The following is a 27,167-nucleotide window of genomic DNA, read 5'->3' as shown; positions in this document are numbered from 1 at the left end:
ACCAAGACTACCTTATAGTCTAGGAGAACCAAGCTACCTTATAGTCTAGGAGAACACACGAGTATTAAATAATTGTAAGAATGATGTGTTGGCGTGTCACACTGACTTGACATCCAGGCTCACTGGGATCAGTCTCCAGGTCCAACCCATGTAGGGACAGGCTGGGCCATATTGAAGAACTTCTAGGGGACACACTGTACTGTTAGGGTCCATCCAGCTCCTAAACAGAGTTGCTAATTCCCCTGAAGCCAGATTTCATGGGAACTCCTTAGCCTTTCTCTCCAAGGCATTGCCAGGGAGTCTAGTCCATGAGAGGCACATGGGAGACCTCTATCTCCCATGGTGGGGGTGTGGGGAGTGGGTGTTGGGTGGATGGGAAGAACGATGTGTTTGAAAGAGCAAAGATAAGATACAATCTGAGTGTGTGATTGGAGCCTGTAGTTCTTCCTAGTACTATTGGTAGATGTAATAACAATTTCAGCCAAAATCACAACAGTTTTATTCTGGGGATTAATCAGAATGACTCCAAAATTGTTAACACCAAAGTATAAGAGTTGTATACATTAAGAAAGACAAAAAGAGGAGGGAAAAACCCTTTAGAGCAGGTTATAATATTGACACAAATAGAAACATAGAGCAGTGGAAGAGAATAGAAAACCCAGAAATATGTGCTGAAGTATGTACTAAAATCAGTTGGACACAGAAGGGTTTTGAAATAAATGTTGAGAAAAACTCAGTAGTATAGAAGGAATTATTTAGTTTCTTGTTTTATATTATAGTAAACTCAGATGGTTTGAAGAGTTAAATATTTTTTTTAAATGTAGAAAAATTAGAAGAAATCTGCAACTAATATTTGTAAGTGACAAAAGAAACCTATAGAAAAGGATATCCTGAGTCAGATATGTACAAATTAAACACAGGTTTAATAAAAAAAAAGTTTAAACAGGATATTTGTAGGTAAGGTTTGCTTAGAATATTACAGACTTTACCCATATATAACAATGTTCTAGTCAATTTGAATGCCGGGGAGATTTTTCTGTTTTGAAAATGTCTTTGCCCCAAACCATCTGTGAGGATCAACTCATCTTTGAAACACTTATTGAAAATCAGGCTTTGTGACTCTATATCTTTAAAATCTTTCCAAATGTAGCTTGAATCATTAGATTTTCAGTCCCATAGGTGAATTACAGTATTACTCAAAAAACTGTTCTCAGCGCACACATTCTGTGATGTGATGTTCATCCATATATACTTTTGTTTTTTTAAAAAGTGACTTTTGAAAAGACAATGAAACAAATCTCTCCTCTTCCTCTACTCCCTTTCCTAGGATGCCTCTTGTGATTGTGTTGTAGCATATCTGAAACACAAGGCAGTTTTGTTGACATCACTGATGCTGCTTGTCAGCAGAGATTGGTCAGTGCTGCAAACTTTTTGGTTAGTCATTTCAAGTGTCCATGTCCATTGCAGCTGCTCTGGAACTCATAGGAAGACCCCAGTTTTTGCAAACTCATGGAAGAACCACTTGGGTAAGATGGAGTTTGTTATAGGGTTTTCCAACAAGTTAATATGTGAAGAGTTTAATATTAGAACAAAAGTTTACCTTTCTGCTTTGTCAAAAAGAAAAGTGGAAGATGGTGGACATCTTCCTCTTAGGACAGAGGAAGGTTTACCTATCTTTTTGAATCTTTAGCAAAATGCTAATGACATAAGAGTTAATCAACTTAAGGTTAATTGCATTCAGAGTTCAAAAATCCTAACTAGACCCCACTAAGACACTTCACTTAGTAAAGCAGCCAGAATACTTCGATAATCAGTTAACTATGAATTGCTTACTTTTGTGCAGTGGTGTTTTATAGTTTTTATGTATTATTTTTGTATCTATGTATTTATTAAATATGTTTATGCAAAATGCTTAGAACAGTTCCCAGCACTGGTCAATAACTGTTAGCTCCTTAATATGTGTAGTATGAAGCATGAAAATTGCATGCATGGTTGTTATCCAGTGTTTTTAAAAAGAGAATGTTTTCTGTACATTTTATGCTTTTCCCCCCTCTAATACTTAAAAAAACTTGTCTCAAAATGTTTCCTAATGTCTCAAAATGTTTGATCTGAACACTTTTCATCTTAGTCAAGGTTTTATAGCGAGTACTACCATTATTTAGGGTCAAAGTTATTTGGAGGGTAGGTGGTTTTATTATTGATTGAATTGGAGATTATATTCATGTTCTTTAAGCTCTTGTGCTTTGATGGAAATAATAGCTTTTTCCTTCTTTGATCTCTTGAATCTAGACTACTAGTCTGTTAAAAAAAATTGGAAGGCTTTTTTTTTTTCCTTTGAGACATAGCAATAACTTAAACATCAATGACTCCCAATTGTCTTGGGCTGTACTATAAATTTATTTTATTTAGAAGAATTTTTTCAGTTTTCAGAAATATTGGTTTGGAATATGAAACTCGCTTTTTAATTAATTTCTAATTTTAGTATATTAATAGTAAAGAATAATATCTATATGATATAAATTCTTTGGAATGTGTTGATATTTCCTTTGTGTTGGAAAACTTTTTCTTGGCCAAATAGTAAATATTTTAGCCTTTTCAGCTGAGAGGCAAAATTGATGTTGTTATGTAGATATTAATAAAATCATTTAAAATGTAACCATTTAAAAATGTAGAAACAAAAAAAAAATGTAGAAACCATTTTTAGCTCATGGACTGTAATAAAAATAGGCAGTTGACTGCAGTTGTCCTGTGGACAATAGTTTGTTAACTAACCCCTGGCTTGGAGCCTGGTCAGTTTTTGTGACTGTTCTCTGTTTGTTTGAATAGGATATATATTTTCTATGTTTTATGTAGTGGTATATCTATTATATTAATCTTTTAGTATCTTTAGGATATTTTATTAGGTATATAAATCTTTATGATTGGCATATCTTCTTGGTGGATTGTTCCTGTGGTCATTAATTAAAAGCCTTTCTTTATCCTCATTAATACTTTTCATCTTTAATTATACCTTAATTATAACCCGTGTGTTATAATAGTATTGCTGTGTCAGCTTTATTTTCCTTGGGATTGTTGAGATTTATCTGGTGTTTCTCTCTTTCTGTTTGCTTTTGTTTTATTAGTCAGGCCTTACATTAGTTTTCTAGGGCTGCCATAACAAAGTACCACGAGCTGGGCAGCATAAACAACAGAAATTTATTTTCTCAAAGTTCTAGAGGCTAGAAATCTGAAATCAAGATGTCATCAGGGCCATGTGTTCTTTGAGGCTCTAGGAGAGCAACCTTCCTTGCCTTTCTAGCTTCTGGAGGTTGCTGGCAATCCTGCCATTCCTTGGCAGCATCTCCAGTCTGCTTCCATCTTCACATGACCCATGCTTCCAAATTTCTGTCTTCTTACAGGGACACCAGTCATATTAGATTTAGGCCCCACCCTAACCCATTATGACCTCAACTTGAATATATCTGCAAAGATCCTATTTCCAGATGAAGTCATAGTCACAAGTTCTGGGTTAGATGAATTTCTAGGGGGACACTATTCAACCTGTTACAGTTCTATTGAGGTATAATATACATGCAGTAAAATTCAGTCTTTTTTGTTGTACAGTTCTGTGAGCTTTGACAAATGCATGCAGTTGTGCAGCTATTATAATCACACTCTAAAATTTCTTTTCTTTTTTCCTTAAAGTCAATCTCTGTATCCACTGCTAGCTCCTGGCAACCACTGATCTGTTTTATGTCTCTGCAGTTTTGCCTTTTCAAGACTGTCACATACATGGACTTGTATATTTTTTAGTCTTTGGAGTCTGGCTTTTTTCACTTACTGTAATGCATTTCAAATTCAGTCATGCTGTAACATGTACCAGTAGTTTCTTCCTATTTATTACTGAGTAGTATTACACTGTATGCATATATCATATTCTGTTTATCTGTTTACCGGTTGAAGGATATTTGTGTCTCTTTCCAGTTTTTGGCAATTATGAATAAAGCCACTGTAAACATTCATGCACAAATTTTCATGTGAGGATGTTTTCATTTCTCGCCTGGGGGTGGGGATTGCTAGGTTGTATGGTAAGTATATATTTAACTTTTTGAGAAATTGCCGAACTGTTTTCCAAAATGGTTATATGATTTTGTATTCCCACCAGCAATTAATGAAAGTTCCAATTGTTTTGCATCCTTGTCCACACTTGGTATTGTCAATATTTTTCAAAAGCCGTTCCCATAGGTATACGTTGGTATATCACTGTTTAATTTGCATTTGCATAATAACTAATGATATTGAGCATCTTTTGTATGCTTATTTTCCAACTGTATATCTTCTTTGGTGAAGTGTCTATTCTTTTGACTATTAACAAAAATTTTGTCTGTTTTGTTATTGATTTTTGATAGTTCTTTATATATAAGTCCTTTATCAGGTATATAAATGATGAGACAAATGAATATTGAAAAAATGGAATGCGCTTTTTGGGAAAGTATTTACAATTGTGAGTTAATGAAGTCAGTTAAAAACCCTAGGCTTTCACATTATCATTATTTTTGTTGTTGCTATTGTTAAAAAATAGCCACTTTATAAATGCCTTTTGCCTTTTTTGCAGTTTTGCTAATGATTTTGCATTTGTCAAAAACCCTGCTTTTGGTTTTATTGATTTGTTTCTTGATTTTCAGTTTCATTAATTTCTGTTCTCTATTATTTTTGTCTGTTTGTTCTGGCTTTAATTTGCTCCAGTTATGGATTTGACTGACACCTTTGCTTTAATATAAGTATCTCATACAATAATTTTTCCTTCGAAGCACTGCTTTAGTTGCATTCCACAAATTTTGATATGTGGTGACTTCATTTTCCTTCGATTCAAAATATTTTCTCATTTACTTTGGGACTTCTTTTGACCCACAGATCAAAGAAATTTGTTATTTACTTTCTAAGTGTTTGAAGGTAATTTTTCTGTTACTGATTTCCAGTTAAATTCCCTTATGTTCAGAGAGCACATTCTATTTTCTCTTCTTTTAAATTGAGCTTCTCAAATATGTAGGTTCATGTCTTTCACCAGATATGAGGTGTATTTATCCATTATTTCTTCAAATATTTTTCTACCTCACACCCTTCCTTCTGTGACTTCAATGATATGAATATTAGATCTTTTGTTATTGCCCCACAGCTCCTGCAGCAGGCTCTGTTTTTTTTCTCTTCATTGTTCAGACTGGATGATTTATGTTGATCTGTCTTCAAGTTCACTCTGTTACCTCAAATGCTGGAATTTAGTCCATCTAGTGCATTTAAAATTTTTGGTTATTGAATCTTTGCAGTTCTAAAGTTTTCATTTGTTTCCACTTTTATATTCTGTCTTTGCTGAGACTTTCTCTTTCCATTCCCTTTAAGATTTCAGCCTTACTTTTGGAGAATTTTTATAATAGCTCTATTAAAATCTCTTCTAATTAATTTCAACTTCTCTTTTATTTTGTCATTGATGTTTGTTGATTATCTTTTTCTGTGTGAGTTGAGATTTTCTTTGTTGTTTTTACATTGAGTAATTTTGGATTACATTTTAGATGTTCGAATGTTGTGAGACTCTGGATCTTGTTTAAATCTTATGGAGAATATTGGTTTTTGGGTTTTTTTTAAAGCAGACAAATGATCTGGTTGGGGTCAGACTGCAAGTTCTAATTAGCCACCTTTGGATTGTGGTTGTAATATCAGTTGTTTCCAAAGCCTCTGCCATGCTTGCCATGTCTGTTTTGAGTGTACACCTTCCAAAGGCTAGCTTGGGACCTGGGGATAGTCTTAGTTTATTTCTCAAAGTCTTTGAAATGCTATTTAGGATCAGATCCGAGCAACTCTGGTGCTCAGGAGTCGTGAACCTAGTAATTTACATACAACTTCCTGGAGTCATTTTCTTTATGACTTCCTGATATTTTCTATTTCCCTGGGCTCACCTTTTTATTCCTGTACAGTGAAAACTGATGTATTATTTTTCCTGTTCTGCTTCTTCCCACAACTACCCCCATGTCCAAGGCAGTTGAGCTTATGTTGTCTCCTCTTCTTTGAGGTTCCTGCTCTGTACTGGGCAGGAAGTTATTGTGGATGTTGGGAAATAAGTCAAATTTTACAGTCCCTTTTTTCTCAAATATATACTTGTTTGTAGGACTGGCCCTGTTTCTATATGTCAAGGCAGAGATAAACTTTTTACAGAGATGAGTCTTGTAAAACTTCTTTTTCTTTTTTTTTAAACATTTTTTAATGTTTTCTGAGAACATTTGTTCTTCATTAGGATGTTACATTCTCTCTCAGGTCAAATTCTTAATGTCTGTATGGCATCACCAATAAAAATGTAATTTATCTCTGCTGGAAATTTGACAACTGCTAATACTTCACTGTCAATCACTATTACCTGTTGAATTTTTCTAAATACTCATTCCTAGGCCTCATCACTAGAGATTCTGATTCAATAGGTATACAGTACAATAAGTAAAGAAGAAAATGACCTACATACTTACGTCTCCTATTTTATCACTCCTGTTTCAATACAGGACATTTCCATGGTCTGGGAGATTTCCTTCAGGACAGATAGGTCTGAGGAAGGTTGCTATGGCAGTACTCCTTGAAGGTTGTTGACTCAGTGGGTGTCCCAAGGCAGCTAAGTACCATCTGAACAAATAAGGTATCAAGCCGCAGTTGTACTGCCTTGGTCAGGGACTCAGTCCCTCACCATCATCCCAGGCATATTCTTTTCTGGTTCATCTTTCTTAAGGTTGTCTGTGAATCGTTGAACATGCCATTTTTCAGCTGGTTATTCCTAAACCACTTCAGCAAGGGGTAGGACATAATACTATTCTGCCATTTTTTAAAATTTGGGTTTACGGGCAAAAAATTTAATTTTTTCAATTTTTTAAATTGAGGTATAGCATACATTCAGTAAAGTGCTTAAGGTGTACCAGTCTTAAGTGTAAAGCTTGTACTTTTCATTTGTATGTATGCATGTAACTGCCATACAGACAAGACATAGAACATTTCCAGCATCCTTATGGATTGTAATGCACTTTACTGTCAATAACCCCTTTCCCCTGAGTCAGCCACCGTTCTTCTGATTTTTAGCACCATAAATAGTTTTGCCTTTTCTCAAACTTCATATAAATAGAGTCATGCAATATGTATCTAGTATTTTTAATCAAATGATTTTTGTGGTCAAACCTTTTTGAGCCATTTAATATTATTGTTTCTGACTCCTTTATACTCAGAACACCACAGCTAATTCGAATCAGATTTAATTTGACTTTTATTTTACATTTTTCGTAGGTGAGGTAGTCTTAAAATTTTTAAGGAAATTTCCCATATTCCTTTTCCCACTTTAAAACTTTTAGTGGCTTTCTGCATCATCAAATTGTATAGTGTATGTTATTTATTCCCATAAAATATTCTTTCCTGAGCTCTGTTGTTTCCTGTTCCACATTTCTTTCTACCAGTGCATAGAGATGAAAAGGAGATTTCTAAAATCTTATTTCCTGTTTGCCATGCCTGCATTTGGCCTGGGGTGAATTCAGGTTGAACTCAGTGTCTGCAGTTAATTGTATTAATCTTACGTTTTCTTTTTCTTCTTTCTGACAGCATGATGGAAGTGGTTCATTGCATGATGTTCAACTCTCCTTGCCATCTAGTCCAGAACCAGAAGACGGTGATCAGATATACAAGGTATGATGACTAGGTAGTCATGCTGAATTTTTCAAAAAAAATTTTTTATTACTAAAATTATAAAGCAATAATAGTTAAAACATTTAATAATAAATATATTAAAACCTGCAGCTTTGCTGTCTTGGGTTTTAATCAGATTTCTTTTAACTTTTACTACCTTATTAAGTTAAAATGATATCACTGTGGTGCTTTAATTTGAGTTTGTTTTATCAGTTGGATAATCATCTGTCCCTGTATTAATATTGGTACAGGATTCTTTTTTAAAAAATAAAAATCATTAAATTCTTTTTTTATAATTATGAATAACAGTTTTAAAAATATGACTACCAACAAAAATTAAAACAGTTAATAGATACTTCTCATACATAATCACAACATTGAAGAAATATTAATGAATATGACATTAATTAAGTTTTTTCATGTTTAAAGATATAGAATGCAGATGCAGGTTAGTGTTTGAAGGTGTATTTTTTTATAGTTCTCATCATGAGGTCTGATTTTAGTTGAAGAAAGCTCTTTTTGTTTTTTGCATTTACCTGAATCACATATTTACTTCTTAAGCACATACAGGTATTCTTGATGTCTTTCATGTTTCCAAGTAAAATTATTGTTTCCTTTCACATTCTGTTTTCAAGGTATGATAGTCAGTGTGTGCTACTTATCTGTAGTAACAACCTCAAAATATTGGTGGCTTACAATAACAAAAGTTTATTTCTTGTTATTTCTCAGTATGTTGCATTTTGGTTGTAGATCAATGGGACTTCACGTGTTCTCTTCATTCTGAGATCCAAGCTGAAGGATCAGCCCTTATCCTGGGACATATTTTTTGTACCTGAGGGAAAGTAGCATTGGCATAATAACATGTGGATTCTGCTTGGATGTAACATATGTCGTTTCCAAAACAGGTCAAGTGGCCACGCTTGGTATTAGGGGTCAGAGAAGCGTAATTTTCTCATAGGATGTGGAGTGACCTATTGGGAACAAATTTATGTATAAAACACAAAATCAAAAGAATATAGGATAGTAGTCACATCTGGTTATCTAATCTTGGCTTTTCAACATGTTACCTACCTGTTTTTATATAAATTTCTTCCCGCCTCTGGGCTTCCATCCTATTGTGAGTATAATAATAGGTTTGCAGTAGGACATCTCTTTTTAAAAAACTTTTACTTGCATACTCAATTGAGAACCATTGATGTAGATGATTTCTGATTATCTCAGTTTTTTTAAGTTTTGTGACTGATATTTTAAAAGTAAAGTTGACTTTTTTTCTGAATTCTTTTTTGTGAAAAGTTTTTTACATGTAAAGAAATTCTTTTTAAAGAAAAAAAGTTTAATTCCAATTTTTTTATAGCATTAGTGTCTTCATTTTGCCCATCTTCCTTTACAGTTTGTCTATTAATTTAATATTACATGATAGACATATCATGTATTTATTTCTTGTCCCCAATGCTTTCCTTTCAGGCAGATCATTCCTAGTCTTTCTTCCTTCTTTCCAAGTGAGATGCAATAGCTCACACTGTCTCAGCCCAGTACACTAGACTGTCCTTCACTTTCATCAGCAAATCCCCAAATATGTCATCTTCTTATCCAAGATGGTTTCACAGTTCAGTTTCAAATGATAGAAATACAGTGACTCATACCATTACAATTTTAGGGTCTAAAATCTCCACTGGACCTGCCATGTCTCCAGTCTTTCCTTTATCTCAGGGCGGCTGTCTCTCCCATTCCCTTGGTGAGCTGTTCCAGACACTGACCACTCTCCTCAGCCTCTTTCTCAGCTGCTCTTCTCAACTTCTGCAGGTAGCCTTGTGTTTTTCAAGCAAGATCTTCTGCTGCCTGCCTTCCGACTTAGTCTGTGTCTATGTCACTCTCAATCACTTTGTTCCAGTTGTAGGAAAAAGTGACCGCTGTGCTGTGGAAGGCCACCCTTTCTTCTCGTGTTCTGGACTCTTGTCTTCTGCTGCAGTTAAAGACCTCCTCTCTCATCTCTCTTCAGTGTGCTTTCTCAACTTCCCCTTCATCCTCACCTTGTAAATTTCTGTATCTTACCTATCCTAAATTCAGTAAATCGAATAAACCTTTTCCTGACTCTCCTTAAACTACCTTTCCAGTTAATGTGGAAACCTGGGAAAATAGACATTTGGCATGGCCTTTGTTCTACAAGCATTATCCCTTGGTTTTTGTGTCACTTCTGTCTGAATTCCCTATATACCCCTTAACTTCGCCCCCCCTCCATTTTCTTTGTAGGTTCCTTTTCTTGTTTAGAATGTAGATTTATATCTTTAGTCCAGTCCTCATCAAACTTTCTACTGTAATGATTTCACATATAACATATATATTGATAACACATAAAATCAGTCTCTCTCATACTTGGTAATCCAGTTGTCCACTGGACATTTCCACTGTGTGTCCCACTCACAGGTGGAACACCTCTAACACCTCTCAAGAGGTGTGTGTACCTCTAGCAATGTATTTAAAACTCAAAAATATTCCTCATTGGGGAATTCCCTGGCGGTCCAGTGGTTAGGACTCAGCGCTCTCACTGCCAGGAGCCCAGGTTCGATCCCTAGTCAGAGATCCCATGAGCTGCACGACGCTGCCAATATACATATATATATTTCTCTTTGGACATATTTCTCCTCCTTCATTCTCTGTTTCTATTTGCTATATCATCTAAGCTAGAAATGGAGATGTCACTCTTGACTACTTCTCTGTGCTCTTCTCTCACATGCAGTGAATTGCCAACATCTCCTTTTCTCCTGTTTCTTCTCCTCCCTATTATCACTCTCTTGGGTCAGGCCCCTGCTCTTACCTGGCATATTACAACATCTTGATAACCAGTTTCCTAGCCTAGTTTTGTTGTTGTCCTTGTCAAGTATATCCTCCAAACAGCTGTCAAAGCCATCTCAAATGCAGATCTATCTGTTACTCCCTGGCTAAAGCCATGCTTGATGTTCAGGCCCTCTATGATCTGGCCCTTGCCTAGTTTACTAACCACATTGCTCCCTACTGTGTACCACAGCCTTCATGTGACAGCATCACTGCTTGTAATTCTCCAAATATGCTATGCTTGTCCCCGTCTCTGTATTGTCTTATAGAATCCCTTACCCTAAAATACAAAGCCTGCCACACTTTGTGTCCTTAGAACTTTTTACTTATCCTTTAAGACTCCACTGGAATTACCCATGTCCTGATGTGTTCTCCTTTGCCTGTCTTTATGTGTAAAATCCTTAGAGCAGTGCCTATTCTAAAGTAAGTGCTGTATGCATGTCGGTTATAAATGTTATTACCATATTGTGTTTTGATTTCAGCTTTGAGTCCATTTCCTCCAGCACCAGCAGAACCTAGCCATGACTGAATGATGGCAGTGTAGTATTCCATCAAGTCGCTCACTGCATTGTATTTCAATTGTCCTCTTATAGGACAATTCTAAATTTGTAACTTTAAGAGAATATCTTATTATAGGTTTTCTTGTACTTAGGATCATTTCTTTGGCATAGGAGTTGGATAACTGAATCGGAGAGTGCAAGTAATTTTTATGACTTTTGTATATACAGGCATACGTTTGTCCAGAAACGTCAGTTGTTATGTCTGATAATGTACCATTTTTTCTGCAGTCTTGTTAATCACATTGAGTATTTCTCCCCCAATTTAATACCTGTAAAATAATACCTTTAATACTTTAATTTGTATTTCTTCAATAAGTCAAATAGAACATTTTTCCAGTTATATGTCTATTTGTGAGAACTGACTATTTATCTATTGGGGCCTAGAAATGATCTTATATGTTTGAACAGTCTCCTAATATACTTGAGTTATAAGTTCTTTGTCATGTTAGCATAGGTTTTCACCAGCTTTTAACTTTAATGTTAATTGTATAGATGCTTTAAGTTTTTATATAATCAAATATATTTATCATTTCTTAATAGCTTAATTTGCCACTTAGTTTAAAAATGTGCCCTTCATGATTTGCAGTCCATCTTTTTTTTTTGGTCTTGATTTATTATTTTTTAAAGTCCCTAAACTCTTTAAATTCAACTGGAAGTCATTTTTTATATATAATAATTAGTCTTTCCCAATTGTGGTATACATAACAGCATTTTAAAAAATATATTCTTCCCTATTGTTTCTTCCCCATTGCGATGCTTATTTGATATGTGAAAGCCTTCATAAAATGTCTGTTTCCAATCTCTTGTTAATGAAACTGCAATATTTTTTTTTTGTTCCCAGTATATCTGAAGAAGAGTGTATACTTTGCTCATGACCAACACATTATAATTATTTGCTTACTTACTTTTCTCTCTGGAAAGATGTATCATTCACATATATATTCTACAGTTTATCCCTGAACAACACAGTTTTGAACTGCGTGAGTCCGCTTACATGCGGATTTTTTTCAATAATATATACTGTGGTACTACACCGATCTGCAGTTGGTTGAATCCAAGGATGTGAGCCTTGTGGATATGGAGGAACTGTGGATGTCAAGGGCCGACTAAAAGTTATACCCAGATTTTTGACTTTGCAGAGGTTCAGTGCCCCTAACCCCTGCTTTGGTGCCCCTAACCCCCGCGTTGTTCACGGGTCAACTGTAATTTCCTTGTTTGCATTACTTCATCAGTATATGTTTCTGGATAGTTGAATAGCAGTAAACAAAATGGGCTAACTATAGGGTAATGATACCTTATACTTGGAAATGTAACTGGATTCCTGCTAACCTTGACAATAGGTTTCTCTTAATACTATTAGGAATTTCTTATAGACTAAGTTGACAGGGTATTTACTCTTTGATTTAGGCAGTTCTCATGAAAGTAGCTCATGGAAAAAGAATCTTCCGTGTTATCCTTCAGGCACATTTATCTTTCTGCTGATTTCTGAACCAGGCATGAAATGACTCTGTGCCTTTAATTGCACAGTTTTCTCTACTTGTGGCCTTCATTTCCTCTGACAGGCAACTCTTATACATTCCTTGAAATCTAGCTGAAGTTACTGTTTTGTGTGTAATTTATTTTACTACGTGGCCTAGTTCCCAATTTTCTTGTCTGTAAATTGGGGATAATAGTACCTACCTCAGGGTTGCAGTCAGAATCAACTACTTAGATACCTAAAAGGTACTTAGTTCTTGGCACCTGATTAATACTCAATGAATGTTAGCTGTTGCTGCTATTATTGTTCATTGTTTACGTGTCAGACTCCTTAGACTATGAATTCTTAGAAGACCAAAATGGGTTTTTTTTTTAAATGGATTAATAGCTGGCATATTTAAGAAGAATTTCCCCCTTAAATAAACAACCAATTCATTACTCAGTCTTCATCATTGATTTAATGCTTCTCATTAGTGTTTTTAAATACAATTAAATACTTCATGTTAAATTTTTTAAAATATTTCAGAATGAAGATTTATTAAATGAAATAAAACAACTTAAAGATGAAATAAAGAAAAAAGATGAAAAAATCCAACTATTAGAACATCAGCTTGTAAGTATTATAGTGTAGTATGTAAAGTGCAGGCTTTTCAAACTGGGCAATATGTATATTTTTTTATAAAACTAGCCAGAATTGAAACTGGATTTTATTTTTACCTTTTAAGATTGCACTATTGTATTATTTTTAGGTTACATGCACTCTTAAAGTATGTGGTTTAACTTTCAGTCTAAATAATAAATTTTCAAGGTGAAAAACTCAATCCATTTTCAGTTGCCTCTGTTTTGGGTATTTGAAATTCACCAATTTACATTCATGTTGTTGAGGAATGAACCTGGGTGTTTAGTCTTAGGAATCTGAATGGCTGTCTGTTAGAATGGCTGTTCTAAAAAAAAATGTTTCTTGCCCATGGATGATACTGAGTGATCTCTCAGAGATATGTCTGAATCTTTATAATTTTATAATTGTTATGATATCAAATGTTAGTTCCATATGAAAACTGTATGTGCTGTATCTTGAATTTAATTATAATTTGGTTTGTAATAATAAAAGGCCAGGATAACAAGAATATAATGGCATAACAATCACAACAAGCCAAAGTAAATCTTTGTTGGAAGTCAAAACTTGTTTTGACATAGCAAAGCAATGCAGCAATATGAAGGAGTAATCTCACTCAGAATATAATATACTGAGCTCTGAGCCATTGGGGTCAGATCAGAGATCCACCTTATGAATAAATAGTAAGAACAGATGGATCAGATGTTATGATTAAGGGTATCAGAAAACTTATGAATCTGAAAAAAGAATAATCGAATATTGCAAATTGAGGGCCTACCAAATATAAGATTAAAAAGGAAAAGAGTAAGACCAGTGTTTGTATTTAAAAACTAAAGACAAAACCCAACCCAACCAATTTTTAGGGAGAAGAAAAGGTACTTTTAGGAAATTAAGCTTCAAATTTTGCAAAAATCTATTACAGAGCACAAGAAGTTGTATCTAGTGCACTTTAAAAAAAAAAGGTTGGGCTTCCCTGGTGGCGCAGTGGTTGAGAATCTGCCTGCCAATGCAGGGGACAGGGGTTCGAGCCCTGGTCTGGGAAGATCCCACATGCCGCGGAGCAACTGGGCCCGTGAGCCACAATTACTGAGCCTGCACGTCTGGAGCCTGTGCTCCGCAACAAGAGGCCGCAATAGTGAGAGGCCCGCGCACCGCGATGAAGAGTGGCCCCCGCTTGCCACAACTAGAGAAAGCCCTCGCAGAGAAACAAAGACCCAAGACAGCCATAAAATAAAAAAATAAATTAATTAATTAAAAAAAAAAAAGGTTATGACCCTCACATTTTATAGCTAAATGCATTTTTATTTATATACAAAGATACACTCTCAGACCTTTAGTGTATTGAAAAATATGCCACCCAGTTATCTTTGTAAAATTATTTAATAATGCATCCCAAATGCTTGAGAGAGAAATTTAAAAATAACTCAAGAATAAGGAAGTAAAGATTTAAATGAATGAGTGGTGAAATGAAAACCATCTTTAGAGAGATTAGGTGGGATAAACTTCCCAACTACTAACGGGAGAAAACTTAATGCTCATTATTTAATCTTATGTAATTATATATCATTTAATGTTAAAAAATTTTAATTTATTAATTAAAACATGTTTTGAAATAAAAAATTATTTTTAATTAAAATTTTAAATTGCTATTAATTTTTGTAAATATTTAGATTAAATAAAATAGGTTTGAGAAAAAAGATAAGGGATATGCTGAAGAAGTCAGTAGTACTGAATTGTTTATCTACAAATGGGTATCTAAAATTATTCTTTTTATATACTTAGATAAATTAAAATGTTTGTGAAATGCTTTAAGATAACTAATAGTAGATTAGAATAATGTATCTTGCAAAAGATGAAAGTAAAAAGACATCTAAAGCAGAGAAATACCAAGGATGTCTAAAAACAGCAGAAGTAAAGTGACAGAAATAAGACCAAATGTAATAAATATAATAGTAAATGCAATGGCCTTATCTCATGGAGAGAGCTTTGTTGAGGATTTAAAGCAAAATCCATTAATTTCTTTATATAAAGGAAATTTAGATAAAGTAAAACAGCACAGTAATGCTGAATATAAAAGGTTGGGTGAGACAGAATAAAGTTATTCTCATCTAAAAAACTGAAGTTGCAGTATTAAAATTAGAAGAAGAAATCTGAGAGTGAAAGAATTATGAAAAGAGATCACTTTATATTGATATATGATTAATAAATAATGAAAGATATAGCTTTTTACGCTGAGAAGTTTTAATAGTGTTCTTTTTAATTTCAGTGTGCCTCTTTAAAAAATAAGAAATGTTCTCTTCCTAGCTGAAATATTATTACCTTTAACCAGTTAATAGTAATTTTTTAATATTTTCTAATATCCAGTCCATATTCAGATTTCTGCAGTTCTAAAAATATCCTGTACATTTGTACATTACATCTAGTTATTCCTTAAGTCTCTTTTACTTTAGGATTATTCTTTTTTTCATTGTACTGACTTACTGAAAAGACTGGGCCAGTTATCCTTAACAATATCTCACCTTACAAATAACTTTTAGAAAGGTTTTAGAAATATCTAAGAGAATCCTAAAGAAAGGAAGAAAAGCAAAGAAAAGTGAAAACATTACTCTTTAGTGATATGTGCTTTGAAATTCTCTGTATTTGATACATTAAACTTAGAAATCGTATTTATCTTGGAAGATCCCATCACCTACCTTTAGTTTAGTTGTGGAACTGGAAAGTCACTTGTTCAAATCAAGAGAATTTAAAGAGTTATAAACCACTGAAAGTAGAGATAGGTAAGAGCATTTTTCAGATTACCAAAATTAAAACTGCCTTTCTCTTTACAGTTTTTTTTTCTTTCCTTGTATCCCTAATTTGCTCTTCTTAAAAATAGCAAAATGGCATCAGAGGAGCCATGGAATAGGAATTAGATAACTTTTCTTCAGTACTAATTAGCTGAATCTCTTGTCTTCAGTATTAATTAGCTGAATGACATTGGCAGTTTCCATCAGTCTCTAGTGCTTTCTTTATCAAAAATATGAAGTTTTTTCTAGATGATTTCAAAGTCTTTTTCCATTTCTAGCTTTCTATATATTTTATCTTTTTTCAAAAATAGGCACTCAGCTCTAACCTATGTTTACATGCAAACTTTAAGAAAAATATAGCAACAATATGATGTGTTAAATTCATATTTTGTGTGAAATATACAGATATAAAATCAGATTGCAGTGCTCCAGAAATGAAGCTGAAAGGTATAGAGGTGTGACTATTTGAACCTTATTCCAAAATGCTGAGAATGCCCATTTATTTTCATCTTAGTTTACTAGTTAAATGGTAGTTAATTTAGATGCATTTGTTCATTGAATCCTCAGAATAATCTTATGAAATTATTATGTAGAATTTTCTTTGTGGAGACATTAGAAAGTGGAATTCAGCTTAAGTAGGTTAGCAATGTAATATATTTGAGAAGCCATGACCAGCCTGAAGCTGCATAGACCTGAGTTCAAATCCTGGCTCTGAAACTTAGTAGCCGTCTTCTCTTAGGGAAGTTACTTAATTTCTCTTAAGCCTCTTCTATATGTGAGGATAATAAAAATAATACTGACCATATAGGGTTGTGATAGCTAAATGAACTACATATGTAAACTCTCTAATGCTACAGTTGGCCCATGGGTGCATGATAAATAATAACTCTTATTTGATGATTTGCCCCAAATCATCCAGCTAGTAAATCAGTGCATATCTAATGATGTTTTAAGTTTTAAGTAAAAGTCTAACTAAAAGTGACTTGAAAATAAGAACATTTATAAACTTAAATAACAAGGAAGTATATTGGTCCCATCTGCTTCCATGGTTTCCTAATTGGTCATTTGGGTAATGGCAAAGTTCTAGGGTAGCTTTTTTGGGATCCTCTTGGCTGCCCCTTCATGGTCACAGGATGTCTGCCATAGCTCTATGTGTCATATACTCAGTAGTTCCCAAAGATAGGAAAAGCACCTATTTTCTGTAGCGTACCAATTTAAAAAATTAAGAGCACTTTCTTAGAAATAACCTAGGCTTGCCTCATGTTTTATTGGCTAGATTTGAGTTCTTTGTCCCTTAAGCACTGAGGAATGGGATTAATCAGATTGGTTCAGACTAATCAAAATCTATCACTGGGTCAAGAGAGGATACATACTTCCCTGAATATGGGACTGCATAGAAGGTGAGCATCTGAACAGAATCTGTCAGCAATAAAGAATGCAGATGGAGAGGGAGTGATTTGAGTAGCTGTTTTCTATCTATTGAAATGTCACTAAAAACTAGATTTTCCAAATTGTGGAAAATTCAAATATTTGCCGGTTATTGTTCTTCATATGTTAACACATAGGCAACAGACAGGACATTATTTCTGGAATTGCAGCAGTCAGGATAGAATAAGTAATGTGTTTGCATTAAGATAAATGTCTTACAAAAGACATTAATGTCTATCTTATGAAAGAAATTAAAGATGATACAAACAGATGGAGAGATATACCATGTTCTTGGATTCGAAGAATTGACGTTGTGAAAATGACTATACTACCCAAGCAATCTACAAATTCAATGCAATCCCTATCAAACTACCAATGGCATTTTTCACAGAACTAGAACAAAAAATTTCACAATTTGTATGGAAACACAAAAGACCCTGAATAGCCAAAGCAATCTTGAGAAAGAAAAATGGAGCTGGAGGAATCAGGCTCCCAGACTTCAGACTATACTACAAAGCTACAGTAATCAAGACAGTATGGTACTGGCACAGAAACAGAAATATAGATCAGTGGAACAGGATAGAAAGCCCAGAGATAAACCCATGCACATATGGTCACCTTATCTTTGATAAAGGAGGCAAGAGAATACAGTGGAGAAAAGACAGCCTTTTCAATAAGTGGTGATGGGAAAACTGGACAGCTACATGTAAAAGAATGAAATTAGAACACTCCCTAACACCATACACAAAAATAAACTCAAAATGGATTAAAGACCTAAATGTAAGGCCAGACAGTATAAAACTCTTAGAGGAAGATATAGAGGAACTCATAGAGGCAGAACACTCTATGACATAAATCACAGCAGGATCCTTTTTGACCCATCTCCTAGAGAAATGGAAATAAAAGCAAAAAAAAAAAAAAAACAAATGGGACCTAATGAAACTTAAAAGCTTTTGCACAGCAAAGGAAACTACAAACAAGATGAAAAGACAACCCTCAGAATGGGAGAAAATATTTGCAAACGAAGCAACTGACAAAGAATTACTCTCCAAAATATACAAGTAGCTCATGCAGCCCAATATCAAAAAAACAAACAACCCAATCCAAAAATGGGCCGAAGAAATAAACAGACATTTCTCCAAAGAAGATACACAGATTTCCAACAAACACATGAAAGGATGTTCAACATCACTGATCATTAGAGAAACGCAAATCAAAACTACAATGAGGTATCATCTCACACCAGTCAGAATGGCCATCATCAAAAAATCTACAGACAATAAATGCTGGAGAGGGTGTGGAGAAAAAGGAACACTCTTGCACTGTTGGTGGGAATGTAGATTGATACAGCCCCTATGGAGAACAGTATGGAGGTTCCTTAAAAAACTAAAAATGGAACTACCATATGACCCAGCAATCCCACTACTGGGCATATACTGAGAAAACCATAATTCCAAAAGAGTCATGTGGGCTTCCCTGGTGGCGCAGTGGTTGAGAATCTGTCTACCAATGCAGGGGACGCAGGTTCGAGCCCTGGTCTGGGAAGATCCCACATGCCGCGGAGCAGCTGGGCCCGTGAGCCACAATTACTGAGCCTGTGCATCTGGAGCCTGTGCTCCACAACAAGAGAGGCCGCGATAGAGGCCCGCGCACCACGATGAAGAGTGGCTCCCGCTTGCCGCAACTAGAGAAAGCCCTTGCACAGAAACGAAGACCCAACACAGCCATAAATAAATAAATAAATAAATAAAAGAAAACACATTAAAAAAAAAAAAAAAGAGTCATGTACCACAATGTTCATTGCAGCACTATTTATAATAGCCAGGACATGGAAGCAACCTAAGTGTCCATCGGCAGAGGAATGGATAAAGAAGATGTGGCACATATATACAATAGAATATTACTCAGCCATAAAAAGGAACGAAATTGTGTTATTCGTAGTGAGGTGGATGGACCTAGAGTCTGTCATACAGAGTGAAGTAAGTCAGAAGGAGAAGAACAAATACCGTGTGCTAACACGTATATATGGAATGTGAAAAAAAAAAGGTTCTGAAGAACCTAGGGGCACACAGGAATAAAGACGCAGACATAGAGAATGGACTTGAGGACACAAGGAGGGGGAAGGGTAAGCTGGGACGAAGTGAGAGAGTGGCATTGACATATATACACTACCAAATGTAAAATAGATAGCTAGTGGGAAGCAGCCACATAGCACAGGGAGACCAGCTCGGTGCTTTGTGACCACCTAGAGGGGTGGGATAGGGCAGGTTGGAGGGAGTTGCAAGAGGGAGGGGATATAGGGATATATGTATACATAGAGCTGATTCACTTTGTTATATAGCAGAAAGTAACACAATGTAAAGCAATTATATCCAATAAAGATGTTTAAAAAAAAGATAAATGTCTTATATTTTCTGTTTTCTTCTTTACAAAGTCCTATTATATTGAATTCCAGGAGATCTAGATTGACCTGCGTATATATTGAATTTTGTTTCAATGACTGTCCCGTGTTTGAGAATGGGAAATATGTCTGTACTAAGAATGGGAAACAAGTCTGTATTACAGAGATTTTTGTTTTGATTAGATTTTATTTTGATTATGGAAATTGGGATGATCCGATTGCAATTAAGAAAAAATTTGAATATTGGTAAATATTTTAAAAGTAAAAACTTACCACTTTAGCTTGATGCAATAATCAAGAATTTGTTATGTAGGTTTTCCCACAAGAAAGCATATTTACCTCCAGTGGGGTTGTTTAATAAATAATATGGCTATATTTCAACTTCACACCAAGGAGAAATTATCATTATCAGTCTTTTCCTTTTTTAAAAATTTGATATTTATTTGAGACACCATAGTTTATACAATAGGCACGTTATTTTGTGTTGTATAAATAATTGAATGAGTATGCTCTGAGTGAAGTCATGTGAAGAGAATTTATTTATGAACTGAGATGGTCAGATGGATCTTGTCAAAGGACAGAGATCCTTTAAAATATTCCAGTCCAGTAAAGTCAACACATCATTAAAGGGGCTTTTAAATGCATTGCACGGGTGAAGAGACAACCTTACTTGTGGACTGGTGGTATTTAATAGCCGAGTCCCATCAAAAATGAATTTAGGAAACTGTGCTGCAGTGATTGTAGTACCATAATAGTTTAGGGAAGTATTTAAAGTTTTGCTATTATATTCTTTATATACTGTATGTTGCTGTATATGTTCTACATCTATATACACATATATTTATATACATAAAGTCATAGGTAGTGTGTTGTATGGGCAGTATAAGAGATTGCCAATGGTAATTTTGACTATTCAAAATTTTGCCTTGCTGGGTGAATCTAAAATCCAGTCTGTGAAAAAGATGGGAGACTACTGAATAGATTTTGATGTTTGCCTTTTTATTTTAACCCCCTAAGAGAGACCCTAATTACTTTGTTTGTATGTATATGTGTATATATAGAATTATACCAATGTAAAAATTTGTGTTTTTGTTCAGGCAACTCGGTGTAACTGCCATCAAAAATCTAAAGAGGAAAAATGCACATATGCTGATAAGTATACCCAAACACCCTGGAGAAGAATTCCTGTAAGTAACAGATACTCTTATCCTCTTTTCTTGTCATTTACTATTTTGATGTTTTGTTCTACTCTTTTTACTCTAATAATTTTGAATCTGCCATGGCTGTCAGTTTTTTTTTAAGGTAAGTGGATTTTTCTTGTTCTTAGGTGTTTCTGTGCTTTCTAAAGCTTCTCTTCTGTGTCTTATATGAATGAATGTGCATTTAATAGCTTTTCCATTCTGCATACTGTAGGTCTTTTTATTTGAGTGTCTAGTCTCTCTCTTATTGCATGTATTTATGAGAGTAGTAGTTTCCCATGCCCTACAAGAAAAAGAAGTCCAAAATGCAGTCTTCCCTCTTTAGCAGCATATGACTCTGAAAATATACTATATAGCCTGTTCTTTTTATTTGTTGAGACTTTTCAAATATATTCTGTTATTATAATTACTCAAATAAATATTGAGGCTATTAGGAAGTATAAATGCATTAAGATACAGACAGTAAAGGTTATGTTTTGGGCATAGTTAGGGTAGGGAATGGCTTCTTCTAAACAGTAGAAAATAACCATGCATTCTGTGCTTCTTCATTGTTTTTCAAAAATACTACATCTCAAAACATGTTTAGTGTTAAAAATACACTTTCTGAACTCAGCTCAGGATATGCCTGAGCCAGAGAGTCATCATGGCTATCAGTCATCGTTATCCTATTGTATGGTGCCAAGTAATAGGTATTTCGTGGTAAGAGAATGCCTGATAAGCCAGCCTTGACTCTTCTTTTGCCTTATTTTAAGCAGTGGAATCCTAGTAACACAAATGAACAGGGAATTATAATGGTGAGTGTAATCAACAATCTGCTTTTTTTAAACTTAGCTATAGGCCTTTAAAGTTTATAAGATACTTATTTCTTTTCATCTAATAAGTAGTTATTTTTTGTATGCTCTGTATAAAGTACAAAGCTAATCGTTAATTTGTTCAACAAAAGTTTGATGAGCCCCTCCCATCTCAGTTATTAGCCTCTTGAAGTAGAAGTGGGGAATTGGGAAAGAAAATATACAGACAAATAAGGATTCTTCCATTAACAAGTGCTTATTGAAGGAACTGACGATGTGATATAGTTAAAGTGTAGAAAGTGCTGTAAGGTTCAAAGGATTGGGAAAGTCTAGGTGGAAGAATCAAGCTTGGTGAAAAGGGTGAAAGTAGTGGTTGAATCATAGAAAGCAAAAGATGTCAGTAGACAGAGACGAGTTCCAGAATTGAGAATGAGAGACTATTCTACATCAGCACTCTTCCATGGAATTTCCTTGAGGTCCAGTGCAGTAGCCACTAGCTACATGTGACTGTTGAATACTTGAAAATGTGGCTAGTGTGACTGCAGAAGATAACTGTAAATAATATTTAATTGTAATTAAATGTAAATAGCCACATATGGCTAGTGGATACCATATTGGACAAAGCATCTTTAGAGTTAATGATGAAGTAGACTTAGATGGATTATAGGAAAGCCACCTGGAACAATAAGGGGAAGTCAGTGAAGGCAATTTTTGGAAGAAATGAAGGAAAATAAAAAAGATAGAGTTCATATTTAGGTAATGGGAAAAAAAGAGAGAAGGAAGGTAAAAATGAGTTGTAGAAGATGGTACCTTCAGAAGAAGAATGGATAAGTCAAATTCTGACCAAATGTTCTCATCTGAGGGACAGAATACCCAGATAAAGTGGTGAAATGGATAACATGGAAAGAAGAATAAAAACATGGAAGGTGCCTAATCATTCATACAAGAATACTTGAAGAGACTAGGCATATGCAGGAAAATGGTGATTATGTGAGAAATAAGGATTCACTTTAAACATATAAACTTATAAAACTTTATTTTAAACATAGTATGACATTGTTGATCCATGTACAAGCATGTTCTTATAAATAATATTATCTTGGACTGAATTTTAAGTTTTTAAAATGTATTTCCAATATCGTTTTTAAAGCATTTAACATCAGTATTTGAAGATTTGAATAGTTATTTTGTACATTAAGTAAATTCTAAATTTTCACGATAGGTACTTTTATAGAATATTTGTTTGAACATCTTAAATTAACTAGAGAAGACAAAATACCAGAATACATTTCTAGACTCACACCATCAAAGCTTATTATTTATGCCCTTGAATCTCAAAGAAGGGATTGCAAGATGGACCGAAAGGATTCACATAATGACCCAACCTGGATTACTCTGAAAATTGAGTGTAGGAATAAACACTGTTTTATTGGTATCAATGGGAAAGTTGTTGATCAGTTAAAACTCAGATTGTGCACAATTTGACCTGATACTAGTTTCCTCTCATATTTTAAGAACTAACTCTTATTATATATAGCAAAGGAGTTAAGAAAGATGCTTTTATATAAAATTTAAATGCTCTGTTGGAATTAGTTTCTAGTACTGAATCACAGATTAATCCACTTTATAGCATATTTAATAGATATGAATAACATTTATATAAATTCAAGAATTGGAGTATGATCAGCATTATTTGCAATCCTTTGTGCTTAGAATTAGGTTTGCATGACTCAGATTTATTGGATCATACATATATTTCAAAATGTCATAGTCAACTATGTTCCTATTGTAACTATTTATAAAATAGAAAATATTGAATCAGAAAAATATATCACAGACATATCACATACAAAAAAATCAATTGTTTATAATTCCCAAAGGAGAAGGAATTTACTTAGTCCTACCAGTCACGATATATGTGCTAGCAAAGAACTCTGCTCCTTTTTTTTTTTTTTCTGCTCCTTTTTTTTCCCTTGCCTGGGAGATAAGACGAAATGTTAAAATAAGGAACAATATAACCCAAAGATTTGTCTCAAGTACTCTTTCCTAAGTCCTTTTTCTTTTAGACCACATGCCTTTCTGATTTGGAAGTGGGCAGTATTATTGGTTAATTTTTATGTAAGATTAATGTCCTGATTTTAAACTTAGATGTGCCATTTTCTCCCAATTAGAGAGTCATTACATTACTATTTATATATATTTCCAAAGGGAATTAAGGGATTTATTTCTTTGCTAAGCTCTTTATTTATATTCACTATTACTTATATTTAAAATATGCCACTAGAAGTATTTTAAGTGAAATATATATATACTTTGGTATATAAACATGTAATATTTATGATGTGGTCATGCAATAATGTTTAATCAATATTAGACATTGAACATTGAATATGACCTATGTTTCAGTGAGCTAAATGCTGATAGGAACCATCTTTGTACTGAGACATCACATTTTAGCATGCATGTGAGTATGACAACACACCAAGAATTCTATTATGTGTGTCTTTTACACTGTAGTTTATGAACAATAGCACCTGAAACCAATAACTGAAAAATGGAATTGTTTTTCAAGGCTAGGGACAAATGAAATAGAGATATTAGAGCAGCTGAATAATTTATCTGGTCATAAATTTAAGGGTATGTAAATTCATATCCTCTAATACCAATTACCAGAACTGAAGTAGGCATTTTTGGAACTTTGTTTAAAATATCCACTGAAAGGGACTTCCCTGGTGGCACAGTGGTTAAGAATCTGCCTGCCAATGCAGGGGACATGGGTTCGAGCCCTGGTCCGGGAAGATCCCACATGCCGTGGAGCAACTAAGCCCATGTTCCACGACTACTGAGCCTGCACTCTAGAGCCCGTGAGCCACAACTACTGAGCCTGCATGCCACAACTACTGAAGCCCACACGCCTAGAGCCCGAGCTCTGCAACAAGAGAAGCCACCGCAGTGAGAAACCCGCGCACTGCAATGAAGAGTAGCCCCTGCTCGCCGCAACTAGAGAAAGCCCTCATGCAGCAACAAAGACCCAACGCAGCCAAAAATAAATAAATAAATAAATTTTTAAAAATGAATAAAATAAATAAAATATGCACTGAAAGAAACAAAGTTTGTTTGCACAGTAGTTAGAAAACAAAGGACAGCACCAAAGTTTTCCACTGCTGGTATCCATTTCATGTGTGTAATGTAGGGTTTAACTTACTGACTTAACACAATGAGGGTGTAGGCAGGACATAGAGAGATTTTACTCTTAGAATTTAATGTTAGATAGCAATCAGTGAGAAATGGATGATCCTGTTAGGTTTCCAAGAAGCAGCATGATCAAATTAGTCTTTTAGAAGAAATTAATCAGCTTCCTTAAGAGGTAATAAAAGTTGCTCCTCTTTTAGTTTATGCTAGCAGAGTGCTAATTTATTAGGCCTTTATTTGTTGGAGCATTCTAACTTTTCTTGTTCTTAGGTAATTACGAAAACATTTTTACAGATGTTTTAGAAAATTACTATTTTTTAAATGTCAGATGTAACTAAATTTTTTCCTAGAGAATGTCTCTTTAGTATTCTGCTCGGAGGGTTCTTTCAAAAAGTTACATTGATATTCCTGATATAGCAGAAAATAATACCATTTCTCTTACCTAGTCCTAAAGTTTCTAAGCAAATATAGCTATCCTGATCATTCAGAGCAGTGAAGTGTCAATGTACCTTCAGCCAAAGCCCACCAGGAATATATCTGTAAAACAAGTTGGGTGGATTACTTGTTGCAGCCAGGGAGAACACACATCGTGAAAAATGATCTCAAGATTGTATCAGAAAGAACCTTTTATAGGATCTGAGCTTTTCTTGGATGATTTAAGGGAGGGTCTAAGGAATCAGGGGTTTGCTCAGGTTGGATACTATCAGAAGGTAGAAAAGTCTAGAGTATTTTCTGGATGGCACAGTGTGACCTTGCCTTTATCTGTACTTAGGCAAAATTATGAAGTGACCTTATTTTCTTTCATGTTACCATGGTCTCAGAGTAACCATGGTATTCTGTGAGATTGTTTATGAGATCACTGGGCACTAGGGGCTGCTTGTTATCTTTCTCAGAAGGAATACCTGGGCATGGATTAAATAAAAATTTACCAGCCAGATGAAATTTCTTTTACGATTGTAACTCTGTAACATTTGGATTGTTACCTCTCTGTTTTTTTAAATCATTTACTATACTTTGCCATGTTTTAGTGTAGTTATTGGTGGTGGTAGTAGTAATGATTACATAAGAATTATTATGAGGAAAGAGAGAAGTTTGGAGAGTTACAGTCGGATCACATTATGGAGAGACTTAGATGTTAGACTGAGAACTTTCAACTTAATTCTGTAGCAGAAGGTTGTAGCAGGGGCCAGACTTAACTATATTTTGTTACAGGGAGAGTAATGTGAGAGGAGAAACTGTGATTGTCTTGAGGCAGGGGCTGTGTCTCATTCCTTCATCTGTGCTTAGTGGCTTAGCACAGGGCCCAGTAGGATTGAATCAATTCCAGTGAGAACATAGTGAAGGCAGGGAAAACTACTTAGAAGATTATTATAATAGCCCAGGAGATGAGGCTAACCTATGATTTTTTTTTTTTTTTTTTTTTTTTTTTTTAAATTATTTATTTATTTATTTATTTATGGCTGTGTTGGGTCTTCGTTTCTGTGTGAGGGCTTTCTCTAGTTGCGGCAAGTGGGGGCCACTCTTCATCGCGATGCGCGGGCCTCTCACTATCGCGGCCTCTCTTGTTGCGGAGCACAGGCTCCAGACGCGCAGGCTCAGCAATTGTGGCTCACGGGCCTAGTCGCTCCGCAGCATGTGGGATCTTCCCAGACCATGGCTCGAACCTGTGTCCCCTGCATTGGCAGGCAGATTCTCAACCACTGCGCCACCAGGGAAGCCCCGAACCTATGATTTTTGATCTCTCATGGAGATGGAGAGAAAATCACTGAGGCAGAATCTGTTGTCTTGGAAAGTGATTAGGTGAAAAGGTGTGATGAATGGGAAGAAGATGAATGTAAGTTATCAAATGTGGATGACTGGGAAGATGACATGTCAGTTAAGAAAATAGGAGAACCAAGAGAAGGGATTTTATTAGGTAAGAAAACTGCTAAAGGTTTTAGATATATATTTTAATCACTTGAGATTGAGATTCTGGCAGGACAGAAGGGTAGAGGAGTTTGAATATGTAGGATTGGAACTTGAAAGGTGCCAGAGAAGTTAGAGACAGATGTAGATTCAAAGTGGGGCAGTGGGAGGTGGGCATGAGTTTATGAAAGACAGAAATCTCTAGTAAAGAGTTTCATCCACTAAGGAAGCTCAGTGTTACAGTGCCAACTGCCACAGACCCCTTTCAGAGCAAATAAGACCATTCCAGGAGGCTTCC

The 27,167-nt window shown here is 34.8% G+C and overlaps 1 protein-coding gene across 12 annotated transcripts in view; it reads left to right on the top strand.

The window, feature by feature from the left end:
* The window catches only part of CCSER2 (coiled-coil serine rich protein 2), a 157,912-nt gene that overhangs the window by 112,092 nt on the left and 18,653 nt on the right, over positions 1–27,167 (top strand). For 7 of the 12 annotated variants that reach the window (XR_009497904.1, XM_059899505.1, XM_059899506.1 and 4 more), the window contains 3 exons: positions 7,600–7,683; positions 13,078–13,164; positions 20,880–20,969. Coding sequence is in view for 11 of the 12 variants with exons in the window: in XM_059899505.1 (XP_059755488.1) it covers positions 7,600–7,683; positions 13,078–13,164; positions 20,880–20,969 (261 nt within the window). In the remaining variant the exon portion in view is untranslated. Of the gene's footprint in view, positions 1–7,599; positions 7,684–13,077; positions 13,165–20,879; positions 20,970–27,167 lie in introns of those variants that run through there. The other 5 variants (XM_059899510.1, XM_059899508.1, XM_059899507.1 and 2 more) reach the window with 1 other exon arrangement.

The sequence above is a fragment of the Balaenoptera ricei genome, chromosome 16, assembly GCF_028023285.1.
Source record: "Balaenoptera ricei isolate mBalRic1 chromosome 16, mBalRic1.hap2, whole genome shotgun sequence".
Taxonomy (NCBI): Eukaryota; Metazoa; Chordata; class Mammalia; order Artiodactyla; family Balaenopteridae; genus Balaenoptera; species Balaenoptera ricei.
This window is presented reverse-complemented; position numbering and strand designations above follow the sequence as displayed.